General features: G+C 43.1%; 1 protein-coding gene across 1 annotated transcript in view; it reads left to right on the forward strand.

Moving 5' to 3' along the window:
- The window catches only part of LOC101435655 (L-amino-acid oxidase-like), a 40,007-nt gene that overhangs the window by 4,208 nt on the left and 19,503 nt on the right, over positions 1-16,296 (forward strand). Inside the window, exons 2-3 of the mRNA XM_071208387.1 lie at positions 1,122-1,322; positions 11,355-11,426. Of these exons, the coding sequence (XP_071064488.1) occupies positions 1,122-1,322; positions 11,355-11,426 (273 nt within the window). The remainder of the gene's footprint in view (positions 1-1,121; positions 1,323-11,354; positions 11,427-16,296) is intronic.

The following is a 16,296-nucleotide window of genomic DNA, read 5'->3' on the forward strand; positions in this document are numbered from 1 at the left end:
CTAGCTCTCTGAGACAGCTTGGTTTGCTTATTTCATATCAGAGAGGTAATGTCGTATCTGTCCTTCAATGCCTGGATTGCTTCACTCAACCTAAGGTCCTCAAGATTCAACCATGTCATTCCATGTGTCTGTACTGCATTCCTTCTTATAGCTGAGTAGTATTCCATTGTATGTATGTACCACATTTTGTTTATCCATTCATCTGTTCAACCTTTTTCATCATTGTAGCGCTATCATTGCATTTGGTGAACAGTTTTTGGAGCACTGCCACACCACATGGACTACAGTTTACTTGTAGTTTACACTCCCTAGCACCAGTTTTGTTGTGTTTTTTAAAAATATTTTTTGTTTTTAAAAGATACATAGATCACACAAAATGTTACATTAAAAAATATAAGATACCAAACTTCACCCCCCACTCTCCCACATCAACAATCTCTTTCATCATTGTGACACATTCATTGCATTTGGTGAATACATTTAGGAGCACTACTTCACCTCATGGATTATACTTTACATCATAGGTTACCCTCTCCCCCAGTCCATTCAGTGGGTTATGGCAGGATATTTAAGTGAGAGCAGAAGTGATTCTTCTCTGCCTCTCTAGAAGGGCACAGTTGCCGAAGTTAACTGGGATTGAAGAGGCAGAGGGCAATGTTTGCGATGGCAGGAGTAGCAAGGTGCCCTCCTGGGCAGGAAGGTCTGTGTGCCCCCTGGGTAGGCTGGGGCTCCAGGAGGGACACCTGGGCATTGGCTTGGGGTGGGCTTCCTCTACAGGAGACCCTGCCCTTCAGAGCAGAGCCGGTCAAGCACAGGACCTGTTAGAGACCAGAGGAAGATGCCTGTGGTGTCCAAGTGGCACAGCCAACAGACGGCCAGAGCTGGAGTCCCAGGAACTGTAGCCAGCAAGGAGGGGCCGGGAGGTGTGGAGAGACCAGAGAGCACTGAGGGGGGGGGGCCAGGGGCCCTGCTCCTCAGGAGCAACGCACCTGTGCATCGAGGCCTGGGGGGCCCCAGGGAATCCTTGAGGGCAAGGAAGGGGCAGGCGGCACGCTCCGCCAGCAGGAAGGAGGCCAGCAGCTTCCCAGTCCTGGCTCAGCCCTCTCTGACTCATCCCACAGGCTGTCCGTGAGTTCATCAGGAAGCTGGGGCTGAAACTCAGTAAGTTCATCATGCACAATCCGCGGACCTGGGTGCTGGTCAATGGGGTGCGGCGGCAGGTGAGGGAGGTGGAGGCCCGTCCCCACCTACTGGACTACCGCCTCAAGGCGGATGAGGAGGGCAAGACGGCGCAGCAGCTGCTCATCAAGTCTCTTCGGAAGGTGAGTGGAGGCGGGCACAGGCAGCCCTCATGCGTGGCAGGCCTCTGACCCTTCCCCGTGAACCCCGGGAACTCCTGGGTCGCCGCCTCCTCTAATTTCTCTCTCATTTGCCCAGACCCTAGGCCCAGCCATAGGGGCATCTACTGCTCTAATCTTTGTCCTCGTTCCCTCTTTCACACCCCAACTCAAACCTGTGCTCAGTAGGCTCCGACACCCCAGCATCTCCACATCCCAGCACCGACACTGAACTTGTGCAGGAAGCAAAAGTGCTTCCGTTAATCTAAGACCCCTCTCGATATAGAGATAGAGTGGACATCACCATCCCAGGGTGTACAGGATGGCAGAATAGAGTATGGATTAGAGTGGACTTACTGATATTCTACTATGGAACTATTGTGATTAGTAATGGAAGAAACTGTAGCATTGATGTGGAGCAAGTGGCCACGGTATCTGCTGAGAGTAGGGAGAGGGAAGAAGAGATATGATGTGAAGGCATTTTCAGGACTTGGAGTTGTCCTGGGTGGTACTGCAGGGACAGTTGCTGGACATTGTATGTCCTGCCATGGCCCACTGGGTGGACTGGGGGACAGTGTAAACTACAATGTAAACAACTATCCATGTGGTGCAGCAGTGCTCCAAAATGTATTCACAAAATGCAATGAATGTCCCATGATGATGAAAGAGGTTGTTAATGTGGTAGAAGTGGGGTGAGGGGGCTGGGGGGTATATGGGGACCTCTTATATTTTTTTAATGTAACATTTAAAAAAAATTTTTAATAAAATAAAATAGAAAATAAAAGAGCTTCCTTTAAAACTTTCTTCCCAATCGAGGTGTTAGGTAGGTGTGCTAGTGTTGTGGAATTTAAGAGAAGTTCAATTAATTGAGTATAGAGAGGCCAGGACTCAGGAATGATTTTGAGAAGGAAAAAATGGTTTATTGACGGCCGGCCGGACTCGGGAGCTTTCAGTTTGAATCCCGAGCCCGGAACAAGATTTTCAAACGTCTTTTATACAGAGAGGAAAGGCCAAATGGTCCCTTTGTTTCAGTTCTCAATAGGCTTCAATTAGCATATATCTCTTCCACAGCTTAGGTAAGCTTTTAGCAAGGACTCCAGACATTCTAGATAAGCCTTGGTTTTTGCATTTCCCCTAAATACTTAAAGTTTACAGCTCTTGCATTGTTAAACATTTCCTGGGACTGGAGCCTGTTTGCCATTTTCCCTAAGGGTAGGACTGCAGCCTCTTATCTTTCCACACTCACAAGTCAAACAGCTTAGTTATTTCTGAAGAGACACAAGTCAAACAGCTTAGTTATTTCTGAAGAGACAAAGAGCCTTCCACCCATAGCCCACATCATTCCCCCCTTTCTGCCAAAGATTAACTTGCTAAGCTTTGGCATAATTATTGTTGGAGCTATGAGGTGGATGGCTGTTTGTTGTTTTGATTGATTATTTATCAGTCTTTAGTACAGCATCCAGGACTGTTTTTAGAAGTTTAGAGCTTTTCATTCTGGACAGCAGAATCTTGGGCAGGGGCCTCCTGCAGTTATTCTGCTGCCACTGGCACTCACATGGATTTCCAGTCAGGTTCCAGATCCATCTATTACTTTTATTTTACTCTTAAAGAGTTTACACCTTTAATTTAAAAGGGGTGCTGAAGGGAGACGATCTCTTTTCTGTAACTGCTTCCTGCTGGCCATGGGCTGTAGTCATTGCCTAATAAGGTGTAAAAACTCTTTAATTTATTCTAACTGGAGGAAGATGGATCTGGCATTCTGTACGAAGTTGAAGTTTTCATATGGTTAATAAGATGTTTACTCTGAAAGAAACAAACTTAATTAAAAATTTGGAATACCCGTTTTTAAAAGAGGACACATTGGATTACAGAGATAGACAAGATTAGATGCCTATAAAGATGGCATTCCTTAAAAGCTGGTGGGAACAGCATATATATTCTTTTTTAAGTTATCCATCTTTAGAGAGAAATTGCAACAGACACTTAGCTTTGTCTGAAGACACATTCCAAGCTGTTCAATGATTGACACTCATTCGCTCTGTCAGATGCTCCTGGTGAACTGGCACTCCTTGGGCAACTGGCTTCACTCAGGATTAGATCACTAATTTGGAAATACTCTTAGTTTTCACCTGTGGTAGTGATCAGAACTACTGAATAAAGATTTTTACACCTTGGTTTTCATTGTACAATTTCTAGCAATTTTGACTCACCATCAGCAAGCAAGCCTCACTTTTGCTACACAGCAGAGTACAGCAGAATATAGAAGTTGACTGAGACTGGCTGAGACTGCCACCTTATTCTATAGACATGTTATTAACTGTTTAGAAAATGATTTTACCAGGAATTTAACATGTCTAATATACTTCTGCACTTGATCCAAAATAGAAAAGATAACATTACAATTATTAGGCATATATTTAGTACAGGATAAAAGTGCAGCACTTAATATTAACTAATGTATTACTTAATGCATAAGGATTCAGAGTTGCAATTATTAGTTTTGAGTTTCAGGTTTGTAATACTTTACATGTTATCTCTCCATGAGAGCAGGCCATAATGCCAATTGTGTTTAAGTTTTACTTACAGTCTCCTGGTATCATGGCTCCACTTAGCATGTTCTTCAACGCAGTGAGCAAGTTGCAGCATCCTTCCAGTATTCCAGAGATTTTCCAGTATTCTACTTAGCCTGGTGCATAGTGCTCTCTGGCACCATGGAACAGTGCCAGTCTGGAGGCGATATCCATTGTACACTTGGCTGTACCGAGTCATTATTGGCTGCAGGAGCTTGAAACTGCAATATAGTATCCATCAACTTCAGGAGCAGAACCAGAGACTGATATAGCACATATTTTTAATTGAGGGGTCAGTGACCAGCCTAGCCAATAACTCACATGGAGAGGCCACCTGTAATGTATACAAGGCCTGGTTCGAATGCACAAGAGTTTGACAATGTTAAAGTTTATTCCTTGTTTTATATATATTTTAAACAACTTAATGCAATACATATATCAAATGACTATTTACTTACACAATTTTACTATGAAGATAACAGTAGGTACTTTACTTTAGTAATAGAGGAAAAATATTATTTTTCATTGTTAGAATGAAAACAGAATATTTCCAATAGAATCAAGACAACTTTTTATTACCATTTACTTAAATGTGTATTTTGCAGTGGCCTTCAGACAGGTTTATTATCATGAAGTTATTTCTGCTACCAATACCAATCTAAGTTTCTTTAGTTAACAATGACTTCTACAACTAGCATTATTTAAACATTTTCAGTTTGGAAGATGTTTTACAAACTCTTTATAATTGACTATAACCGCATTGACTAGACACCTCATGTTTAAATAAACTTACTAAATTACAATTACCAATGAAAGAAATTTACTCTTTATTTAAGAGAGCATATCTACAATCTTTTTCCTTTAGCCTAATTTCACCAATGTGAACTTACAATTTTCATTACTCTAAAGATTTTGTACATATAATGTTAATTTAGTTTATAAATTAACTATGGGAGATTACACTCAGGTTAAATAAAATTGAAACCATAATAGTTTATGCAAGGAATGTTCTCTTTTTCCCTTACAGGAAGCTAAAAACTTCTTTTCTTTAAGTTATCAAAATTATTAAATTAAAAGCACACTGACTACCAGGTTTTAAAACACATTACACAATTACTTAATTTTTTTAAAATCATAACCCAGGAAAGATCTCTCCATAGTTTTTATGGACTTTCCTTTACTTACTGAAATTTGTTAATAGAGCCACTAATTACCTTTATTTCATTGGAAAGAAATCTTCTGGAAGAAATTAAGGCTCACCAGATTGTGGAGAAGAAAATAATTTATTCTCAATCTTGCAAGAAGGGGTGCAGAGCCAGATATGGCTGGTGCCACGAACAAAGAAAAATGACACAATTTATACCCCTAAGCCTAGCATGCAAGCTCTTCCTGTTTTTCCATAGATTGGATACTTCAGAAGTTACAGCTTATCTGAGATTTAACTTTCCCACGCAAAAGTTTGATTTAACTGCTTCTTCTATCACATTCCAACCATTTTAGTTTTTACCTGCTCCCCCCTTTTTCAAATAAGGAATAGAATTTAGTGCTGAAATGGCACCGACTTAGTTAGCTCCTTCTTGGGCATCCTTCCACTGCCCATAGGACTGGCCTAAACTGGTCTCCTCCACTGCTGTCCAACCCGGGAGTGGGAGACTGAGGCAGAAGGCTGCCAGGTTACATCAACATTTTTCTTATGTGAAAATTAACCTAATCTTTGTGTGGTTTTTTTTTTTTTTTTTTGCAATTTATGGCTGACAAAGGTTGAAACTGGGAAATTACCAGGCAAACTGATTCTCAATTCCCTAGCCTAGTAAGATAGGTTTAATCTGCCACACCTAGTCCTGCCTTAAAAGCTCTTGCAAAGAGGAGGCCCTTTCCCAATTGTTTCCATAATCAGATTTCTATGACTTTTTCATCCTGCTTAGTTCAATTTGGGCTTTAAGAATATTTATAAATATAACTGCATATTTAATTTTTAACAATTTGAATAGACCTCTTTTAAGAATTTTTATTTGTTAATTTGATATTATCCTGATGTATGAAGACATACATTGAGCTTTTTTTTAAAAAATGGGCAGACACAAAGAGTTAGACACAAACACAACTCATTGCTATTACTTGTAATTTGCATTATTTTATATACTGTTTAGCTTAATTAATTAGGGGTCCAGAAATACATATTACTTATATAACTGCATATTTAACCTCAACAATTTGAGCAAATAGGCAGACATGAATAGTTTGACACAACAACATGACTTTAGTTACTTTAAACTTTTCAAAGACTTTTGAAACTCTTCTTAATTTGCACTATGACCATGCAGTTTACCACAAGAATTTTCTTTCTTACTTAATGGATTGTAATAACCAAAATGTTCTCAATGCCTTAGCACCATTTTGTTTTAGAACTTTATATTTTACTTTGAAATTAGCAGAATTTTGGATAAGCAACAAGATTAACTTTATATATATTTACTGAGGCTATTTGAAGCCTCAGGGAGACAGACTGCTTTCTCTCATGAATTGCCACTCTTAGGGACACTGACCGTCAAGGCAGGAGACTTCTCCCCCTCCACCCCCCTTTTTGATTTTGGAGATAATAAAACTCCAGTGGCCATTTAACCTTATTCTTTCAGGCAGCAATTTATTTAGTTTACACTTGAATTCATGAGAGAAAGGGTTACTAATACCAGGAGAGGAGACAGTGATGTCCCAGCTCTTCTCAATTATGAAATAACCATAGGCAAAGGCAAAGGGTGAGGTTAGGCTTGAAGTAACCATAAACAAAGGAAAGGTTAGTGTAGAATTTACACTTAAATAATAGTTTCAGGCTAAATTCACCCAGCTATAATCTCAGTTATTGTCTTTCCACTGTTTTATAATATAAATGCATTTATAAATGATTTTAACTCTTAGTTACAGTTTTTATTAATTTTTTTAAAAACCTATTAATTTTATAACACCTTTAAATACCTTTCATTCAACTTATAACATATTAAATGAAGTTAACCATTACTTTAATTTTCCTTTAAAGTAAAAGAATAAATCTCTTGCAGTTAGTTTGAAATAAAAGGCTACTTTTCAGGATTTGATTTCTAGAACATAAAATGTTCTTTTAAAAGAGGTAAGACTCTTCTTCAAACATTGAGGATATGATGAGGTTAAAGCACAAGAAGCTATTGATAAAAGATTTTCTTTATATATTGATCTTACTCAATTTAATCATAAAAATTTCCCTTCCACAAACCTTCTACACTTTCAGTATTCATTCAGGTTCTGTCCCACACTCTACTCTTTCCAATAATCAATCATTTTATCTTAGGACAAAATCATCTTCTGTTTCCTTAACAATAAAAACACACTCCATATATCCCACATACTAAATTACCAGGCAAACTTCTTACAACATATAATTCCCATTAATACTAAACAAGTTTGTTAAAACAATGAACTTTTCTTCACTTTAAATACTTAGTAGCATGTAATAACAGAAACAGTTTTTTTGGAAGTAAGTTGGCAGGGGAGATTGGCTGCCGAATAAGTTTGTTATAAAATTGCCTTTTATTATTATTATCAATTCAGTTTTGTTAAATAATGACTTTCTGCAATTAGCCACTTAAATACCTTAAACAATGCTTTGTAAAACCTTTATATTTATACCCTTAAGACAAATTTTACCTTCACAGAACACATTCTCTTACTTAAGGTTACTACAATACCTTCTAAGAACCTGAGCAGAATGCAAACGTATTTTGGCTTTGACACCCTAAGGAGGGAACTTTACTGCATTTATTCTGATTCTGCTTTTCACCCCCTTCACTTCCCCCCCTTCCAGGCAGTCGGGTGCACAACAAACAGGAATGCAGCTTATGAATAGAAGGGTGGACTCACTGGAAAGGGGCAAGCCGCTCCCCCCTTTCCAGCTTTCAGCCAAAATGGGCAGACAGAACCTACTCAAATTTGGCAACTCTCCCAGGGACCCAGCCACCCTGACTGGGACATCCCCAACAAACTTGGGTGTGTGGCGCGGACACAGATGGCCTCCAAGCCCCAGCAAAGGGCCAGACCAGAGACAAGACAGCAGAGCATGCACAAACATCTAGACTCCGCAAACATCCAGACTCCTCAGCTTTTGCCCCAGAATCATTTCACCCCCTTGCCAATGGCAAGGGAGGGCTCCAGCTCAGCTGTAATTCCACTCTACATAAGGACACAACTCCAACACTAGCCTTGAGCTGACACAGACAGAAGCACAAAGGTCACTAATCTGACCCACAAGTTTATATATTTATTTTCACCATGGCTGCCCCCACAGCCATCACAAACCTCAGAACACTTAACATTTGGTATAAAGTGAATTCATTCACAAATTAGCACCATAACAAAAGATTTCAGCTAGACTTTTCCACTGTTTAAACTTTACACCCAGACCAAGCTCCACCAGAAAAGCCGATCCATTTTCCTGTAACCAAGTTTTGTTTTCCTTAATCTAGACCAATTTCCAGGACATTAGGACTTGAACCTATAAATAGCCCTTCCTATTAAAATCGAGACTCCACTCCTTTAGTGGATATAAGACCAGTACCAGATTCTAACATGCAGTTAGACAAACCCAAAACACCAGGGCTTTTCCCCGGTTTTCCTCCTTTTCCCAAGCCTAGAGAGAACGGCTTCCCCCCAGCCTTCTGGGGCTACTAGGGTTCTCTCGGGAGGTGATCAGCCTCCCCTTCCTAGCAATTAAAGCTAGGGCCTTCCAGACTGTGCTCACCCGGGGAGTCTCACCTTCTTCCATGTTCGGAGTTCTTTTTCGTTCCCAGAATCTTTCTCTTCAGACCTTCCATTGCCCCTCGATTTTGTCGGGAAGATTCTGGTGGAGCCCACATCTTTTCTGGATTAAATTTAATCCAGGGGCGCCCAGATTTGGGGTTCACCCGAGTCCTCCCGGCTTCCTCGGGGATTTGGAAGGGGCAGCAAAATGCTACCGTCTCTGGCCTTCATTTTTATCCCTCCGTGGTTGCCAAAAATGTTGTGGAATTTAAGAGAAGTTCAATTAATTGAGTATAGAGAGGCCAGGACTCAGGAATGATTTTGAGAAGGAAAAAATGGTTTATTGACGGCCGGCCGGACTCGGGAGCTTTCAGTTTGAATCCCGAGCCCGGAACAAGATTTTCAAACATCTTTTATACAGAGAGGAAAGGCCAAATGGTCCCTTTGTTTCAGTTCTCAATAGGCTTCAATTAGCATATATCTCATCCACATCTTAGGTAAGCTTTTAGCAAGGACTCCAGACATTCTAGATAAGCCTTGGTTTTTGCATTTCCCCTAACTACTTAAAGTTTACAGCTCTTGCATTGTTAAACAGTTCCTGGGACTGGAGCCTGTTTGCCATTTTCCCTAAGGGCAGGACTGCAGCCTCTTATCTTTCCACACTCACAAGTCAAACAGCTTAGTTATTTCTGAAGAGAAACAAGTCAAACAGCTTAGTTATTTCTGAAGAGACAAAGAGTCTTCCACCCATAGCCCACATCACTAGAACCCAGACTCTTCAAGCACTGCCCCAGCTGCTTCTGCCTGTGGCCTCATTTGTCAGGGCTGCTACAGGCTGGGGTGATTCAAAAGCACAGAAACACATTGTCAGTTCTTGAAGCCAGAATCCAAAATCAGTGTGTCCCCAGGGTCGTGCTGGTGCTGAAGTCTGCAGGAATCTGCCAGGGGCTTGAGGTCTAACTCTACCTTGCCTTCCATCATATGGCTATCTTCTCTCTGTCCGTGCCTAAATTTCTTCTTCTTATAAGGACACCAGTCACATTGGTTTAAGGCCCACACTAACCTGGGTATTACCTCATCTTAACTAAAGAGCCTCTTCATATATCTAGGAGAGGGACGTGGACTCTTCTTTTGGGGGGACACAGTTGAACTTACAGTAGGCCATTGATCCTGCCTGGTTTCTGTAGAATGACCACAGGTTGGTGGTGGGGATGAAACGAGTGAGCATGGGAATGTCAAAGTCCTGGAAATGTGGTGAGGGCCGGGGTGATAAGAATCATCAAGTCAGATGAGTGCTAGAGAGGAGGAGCAATGCCAGACTCTGCCTGTGGTAGCTGCTCACCTTTCTCTGTTGAGCTGGGATTCCCTCCGCTTTGAAAACCCCTTGAACTCCCTGCAGAGGAGCCAGGCTCTTTCACAGGAATGCACTCCTGCGAGGCCTTGCCCACAGCCTGGGTTTGCCAAGACGGTGCAGAGGCTCTGCAGGGACACGCCCAGACCTTGGACAGCTCAACTGGAGCCTTACTCAGCAGCTCAGGGGCGCCAACATTTTCATTTCCTAGGTTGTGCAAAGCACCTGCCATGAAATGAGTTCGACTTAAGCAAGGGAAATTTATGAGCTTACGGTTCGGGGTCAGGAAAATATCCACATCAAGGCCTCATCAAGGCGATGCTTTCTTCCTGGAGCTTGGCTGCTGGCGATCCTTGGCTTCTCTGAAATGCGGCAGGGCGCATGGTGGCACCTGCTGGTTTCTCCCTTCTCCCTGGGTTTCCTCGCTGCTTTGGCTTTCTCTCTGTGTTTATCCTCTTGTAAAGGCCTTCAGAAACAAGATGAAGACTTGTCCTGAATAAGGCGGGTCACACATTAACTAGACAGCCTCATCAAAAGAGAAAGTGGTCACAGGAGTTGCTGAGGCCAGGGAGAGGGAAGAAGAGATGTGATATGCAGGCGTTTTCGGGGCTTGGAGTTGTCAGAAATGATATTTCAGGGACAGGTGCTGGACATTATCTATCCTGCCATAACTCACTGAATGGAGAGGGGGAGGGTGTCAAACTACAATGTGAGCTATAATCCATGTGGTGCAGCAGTGCCGCAAAATGTATTCACCAAATGAATTGAATGTGCCACAGTGATAAAAGAAGTTGTTGATGTGGGAGGAGTGCGGGTGGGAGGTGGGGTATGTGGGAACCTAATATTTTTTAATGTAACATTTTTTTGTGATTTATGTATCTTCAAAAACATACTGTTAAAAAATTAAATGCTCAAGAAAAAAAGACCCATCCTGAATGAGAGTGGTGGGTCACGCCTTAACTGAACAGCCTCATCAAAAGCCCTGCTTCCAACGGCTTTACAACCACAACCGGGTGCCCCAGCCATTCCTGTACCATTCACCATGACCTGGTTAAGACTAAAGAAGTGTGCCCCACACAGCAAGAGGGTGGTAGACTTTCCTCCTCCAGAACTCCAGTATAATGGCCTGGCCCTCACCTCCACAATCCTCATCGTCTGTCCAGAACCAGAGGTTCGGTTTTCACCACCTGAACTCATCTAGCAAGTCTCACGTGCCTGCACAATTAGAAGGGAGTGGATGGGGATGGGCCAAGGGGCATGCACAGAGCCTTCAGATCTGATGGGCACCAGTCCCCAGCATCTCTCCTTCTCTCTTTTCCCCACGCCCAGGTGGAGGAAGAGCTGAAGCAAGGTACCACCTGCAGCCAGCTGCTGGCGAAATATGACTCCTTCCCCACCAAGGTCAGTCCCCCTGGAACCTCCCTTCCTGCAGCCCACACCCCATCAAGCAGGGCTCAGTCCCCTCCCCAGGCTCAAGGCAGAAGTTAGGGATGTTCAGCATTGAGGTAGTCCCAGATCTTAGAGGGAACCTGTGCCCAGAAATCACCCTCCCATTGGTCAGGGATCCCCAAGAGTGAAAGCCACATCCTTCCTCTCTGCCCTTTACCTGTGGCAGTCACAATGGCCCCTGCAATTTCCTAAGTACACCAAGCCGACCCTTCCTTCAGGACATCTTCCCTCTGCCTGGAGTCACTCACATGTCCCCTTTGAGTTGAGCTTTCCCTCTCCACTCTGGCAGTCCATTATTGACTGCCCTTCCCTGCTTTGTCTCCCTCCACAACACTGTTCACACTTTTCACCATGCGTACTTTACTTAACTTGTGTGTGAGCTGTATCGCACGATAGAAGGTGAGTTCTATGAGGGCAGGAACAGGCTTTCTTCTTTATTATAGAAGTGGTGCATTTAGAGAAAAATCGTGTAGAGCATACAGGGTTCCCATATACCACGCCATGATTAACACCTTATACGGGTGTGTTACATCTGTTACAATTGATCAAAGCACATTTTTATACTTGTACTATTAACTGTAGTCCCATGGTATAACTTAGGGTTCACTGTGTTGTGCATTCCTTGGATTTTTAAAAAAATTTGATTCTAGTAACCTATATAAACCCAACATTCCCCCTTTTAACTACACACAAATATATAATCCAGTATTACTGATTACATTCACAATGTTGTGCTACCACCACCATCCATTACCAAAACGTTTTGATCATCCCAAATTAAAAATTCTGTACATTTTAGCCTTAACTCCTTATTCCCTACCCTCTCGCTATCAGTGCCCTTGTGTTACCAGATTCTATCTAGGTTCTTGGCTATGCTGCAGAAGTGAATTTCAAAAGCATGCCGGGTGAGTAGGCCAGTAATTTATTCAGGTAGGGAGGGAAGAGAAATGGGAGAAAATAACAGAAAACAACAGAGCAGGGTCCCAGGTAGAGAGAAAAGGGGTGAAAGGGATGAAGAGGGCTGATTTAAAAACCACAATTCCCCATTATAGATTATAAAACGTCCCCAGGTTTACTTGTGTGGCCATATAGTGGAGGAAAAATGGCAAAAATGACACAAAGAGGGCAGGATGGATCTGTAGACAAAAAGAGCAAGGCAAGCACCTCCACTTTGTGCCTGGCTTTTAAACTGTTAATTATTTTGTCCCTTTGCTAATGGCAGGGGAGGGGGTTCCAGCTGTTTGCTGTTTGGATGGATTACCCCACCCACCAATACCTTAGTGAAGACACAATGATAAAGTATCTAGGGAACATCCGGGGTTTTCCTTGTTGTCAGAGGGAGACTTTGTTCTGGGTGGCAAAATCCGGGGGTGGGGTTCCTACAGCAGCCATCGTGGGAGTTTCTGATGTCCACGTGGACTCTCTGTCAGGATCCAGATCCGTCTATTCCCTATCTTACTAGCCTGCTTCATTGCCCCCTCAGCGAGTTCTACACCTTTAATCTTAAAGCGGTGCTGAAGGAAGATGATCTTTCTTCTGTAGCTGCTTCCTGCCAGTTACGGGCTCACAGACCCTGCCTGAGAAGGCATAGAACTCCCTTGCTACTCTATCTCAACTGGGAGAAGATGGATCTGGCATCCTGTATGAAGCTGGATGAAGTCCCCATATGGTTAACAAGATGTTGATCCTGGAAGAAATAAATTTAATTAGAATTTTAAGAATACACGGATCCACTAAGAGGACACTGGACCATAAGAATAGAAAAGGCCAGGTGTTTATAAAGGCTACATTTTCTTGACATTGGTGGGTTTTATTTTGCTGGTTTTGATTACGATCTAGGACTGTTTTAGAGTAATTTAAGTAGAGATGACATTTTTCCTTAAGGAAAGGACATACCCTTCCCTGTGCTGCAGTTAGAATGTCAAGTTCCCTGTGATTTTGCATTACCATAGCAGCAAGAGAGTCTGCCTGCTGTTTCGGAGCGTTTAAGGCACAGTTGGTTTTATCCATGCTGTTAGTTGTAGGGAGCAATTGAAATAGACAAGGAGTTTTAGTATAGACTGCCAACCCCAATTTTCAATACTGCTGGTTATGCTGAAAGCAGCTAAGAGGGGGATGAGAAGGGACACTGCCTTTTTTAAAAGAAAAAAGGACAAGGGGTTTTTAAGGCAATGGGTTAGAGATTTAGATGATACGTAGCTTCATTTCTTGAAGAGATATTTTAGGCCATCCAATGCCTGGCACTCGTATGACCTGTCAGTTGCTTCTGCTGAGTTGATCCCTCCTTGGACAGCTGGCTTCACTCGGGATAAATACACCCAGATGGCAATTCCTTATGCCCCCGGGCTGCTTCTCAAATGCCCCGCTTTTCTTCAGGGGTGCAACACGAGACTAGGTAACATGCACGTCTCCCCGTGTTAGCTCAAAATTTAGGGTTAACTTTTGGAATTCCTCAGTAAACTTTTCTGGGTCTTCTGAAAATTGCCCCGAATGTTCCTTACACTGAGTTAAATCTGTCATGGAGAAGGGAACATGGACTCTAATTGTTCTTGCTTCTCCATTTGCTCCTTTCCTTACTGGGTAGAGGCCGTCTTTGTGTTTCCTATTAGGGTGGAAAGATGCTCCACTTCTTGTGACTCCTGCTTGGGTAGCATAGGCACAGGAGGCATGGAAGCAGAGGCTGGAGGGAGGCGGGACCGAGGAGGGGATCATCTAAGATACCACCCACCCCTTCAGGGAGTGGTTTCATTTCTTGAGCATAACATGACTTGCAAGATCCACTGAACCTTGTATCCTGATATAGAGCCAAAAAGAGCTGAACATATGAAAGCTCTGACTGATTTCTTTCCTTCTTACAGAGGAAGTATATTTGCAAAATGCTGTCATAATTTACAGTACCATTTACAGGCCAATTTTGGCCACCTTCAAGGCTATACTGTGGTTATGCAGTGTTGCAGAAGAAGATCAGTTTCTGCTTCTTCAACCCTTCAGTTGGTAGGGTTGTCCAGTTCATGAGAATACATCCAAATGGGGAGCCTGCTGGTATGTTAGAGGTTGCACTCATTATTCTAGGAATAATGAGAAGCACTTTTTAGTCGACCTTTCTGGCATCCCAGGATTCTAGTCTGACTAAATTCACCAGTCCACATAATTTGGAGCTGAAGCCCTGTCTCAGCATCCTGAGAATATTTATTTTCAGGGCGTAAGTGGGCCACAAGCATCCTTGTGGGCAGGTCTTGGGGGTATCTGATTCTGGATATCAGATAAATGAGCCCAAGCTGACTGGGAGGCCTGAGCAGTGACCCCAAATCAAAGCACCTGAGATGTTTGTCCCAGGGGATATTTGGCTGCTCTCTGAATGGATGGGCCCAAGGAATGGGGGCCATTCAGTTTCCTGCTCTGGTTCTCGGCACCCCTACTTTCCAGGGTCCGAGACCAACCCAAATAGAAGTTACTGAGTCAAATCTCAGGAAATGTTTGGCTGCTCTCTGATTGCCACCACCCCAGGAAATCAGAGAGCCCCTGCCGCAGGGATACCCGGGGCAGGCTGGACTTGGGAGACAGGCTGAAGTGATTTCTAACCTGAAGCTGCCAAGCCGAATTGTGCTTCTTCCACCTATCCTTTCAGAATTATTAAGTGCAGCCTTAGTTCTTATTTTACTGTGATACTTTTCCAGTTAAACCAGTTATTAAAAGACCATTAAGTAATTAGTGCTTAATTGTACAAAGTTAATAGGCTCTGGGGTCCTGAGGCAATAGCTTCCCTGCTAAACAAAGGCACTTTCCACGAGAACTTTATTTTCCCGGTTTTTAAAACAGACCAAAGCATCCTAACAAACCTGCAAAGAGAGATTCAGTAAAAAATTAAAATATGGGTAAAGGTTAGAAATTGCAAGGGTGTTCTGGCAACGTGGCCACCCTGAGGAGAACGCCCATGGCATTCGTTTAGACTCTGCCCATGGTCTTTGGGCTTCCTTCCTCCAGGTGGGTGTGGTCAGTAGGAAAGCCGCTTGCAGAGGCCTGGGCCCAGTGGAGGGGTAAGCCCTCAGGCCTCCACTATTGCCCTTTGCCCTCTTGAAAGGGCTGCGGGGAAGGAAGGCAGAGGTCTCCAGCGTTGAGGGCAAAGTCTTGCTTGAAAGACCAGCCTCATAGTGAACTCCCCTGCTGTGCCCCAGCCTCCCGAGTGGGGTTAGATCTAACAAGATGGGGTGGGTGGTGCAGACACAAAGAATTTCCAGACCTCAGCCCCTTCCCTCCCAGTATCACAACCTTTGGAGATTCAGACGCAAACCCGTTTAAAATAGAGAAGCAAAGGAAGGCATTAAGCAGGCTGTAGCCCATAGTTTCACTTACCAATAAACACCTCGACCTGGCTAGCCAAATATGTTACCAGATTCTATCTGGATTCTCAGGTGTGCTGCAGAAATTAATTTTGAAAGCATGCCAGGTGAGTAAGGCCAGTAATTTGTTCAGGTAGGGAGGGAAGAGAAATGGGAGAAAATAACAGAGCAGGGGACCCAGGGAGAGGAAAAAGGGGTGAAAGGGATGAAGAGGGCTGATTTACAAGCTACAATTCCCCATTATAGATTATAAATCCCTAGGTTACTTGCGTGGCCATGAGGCAGAAGAAAAATGACAAAAACAACACAAAGATGGCAGGATGGATGCCTAGGCGAAAAGAGCAAGGCAAGAGCCCGTGCTTGCACCTAGCTTTTAAACTGTTAATTATTTTGTCCATTTTGCAAATGGCAGGGGAGGGGGTTCCAGTTGTTTGCTATTTGGATTGGTTACCCCACCCGTAATTCCTTAGTGAGGACCCAAT

Source organism: Dasypus novemcinctus, chromosome 16 (assembly GCF_030445035.2).
Source record: "Dasypus novemcinctus isolate mDasNov1 chromosome 16, mDasNov1.1.hap2, whole genome shotgun sequence".
NCBI classification, from domain to species: domain Eukaryota; kingdom Metazoa; phylum Chordata; class Mammalia; order Cingulata; family Dasypodidae; genus Dasypus; species Dasypus novemcinctus.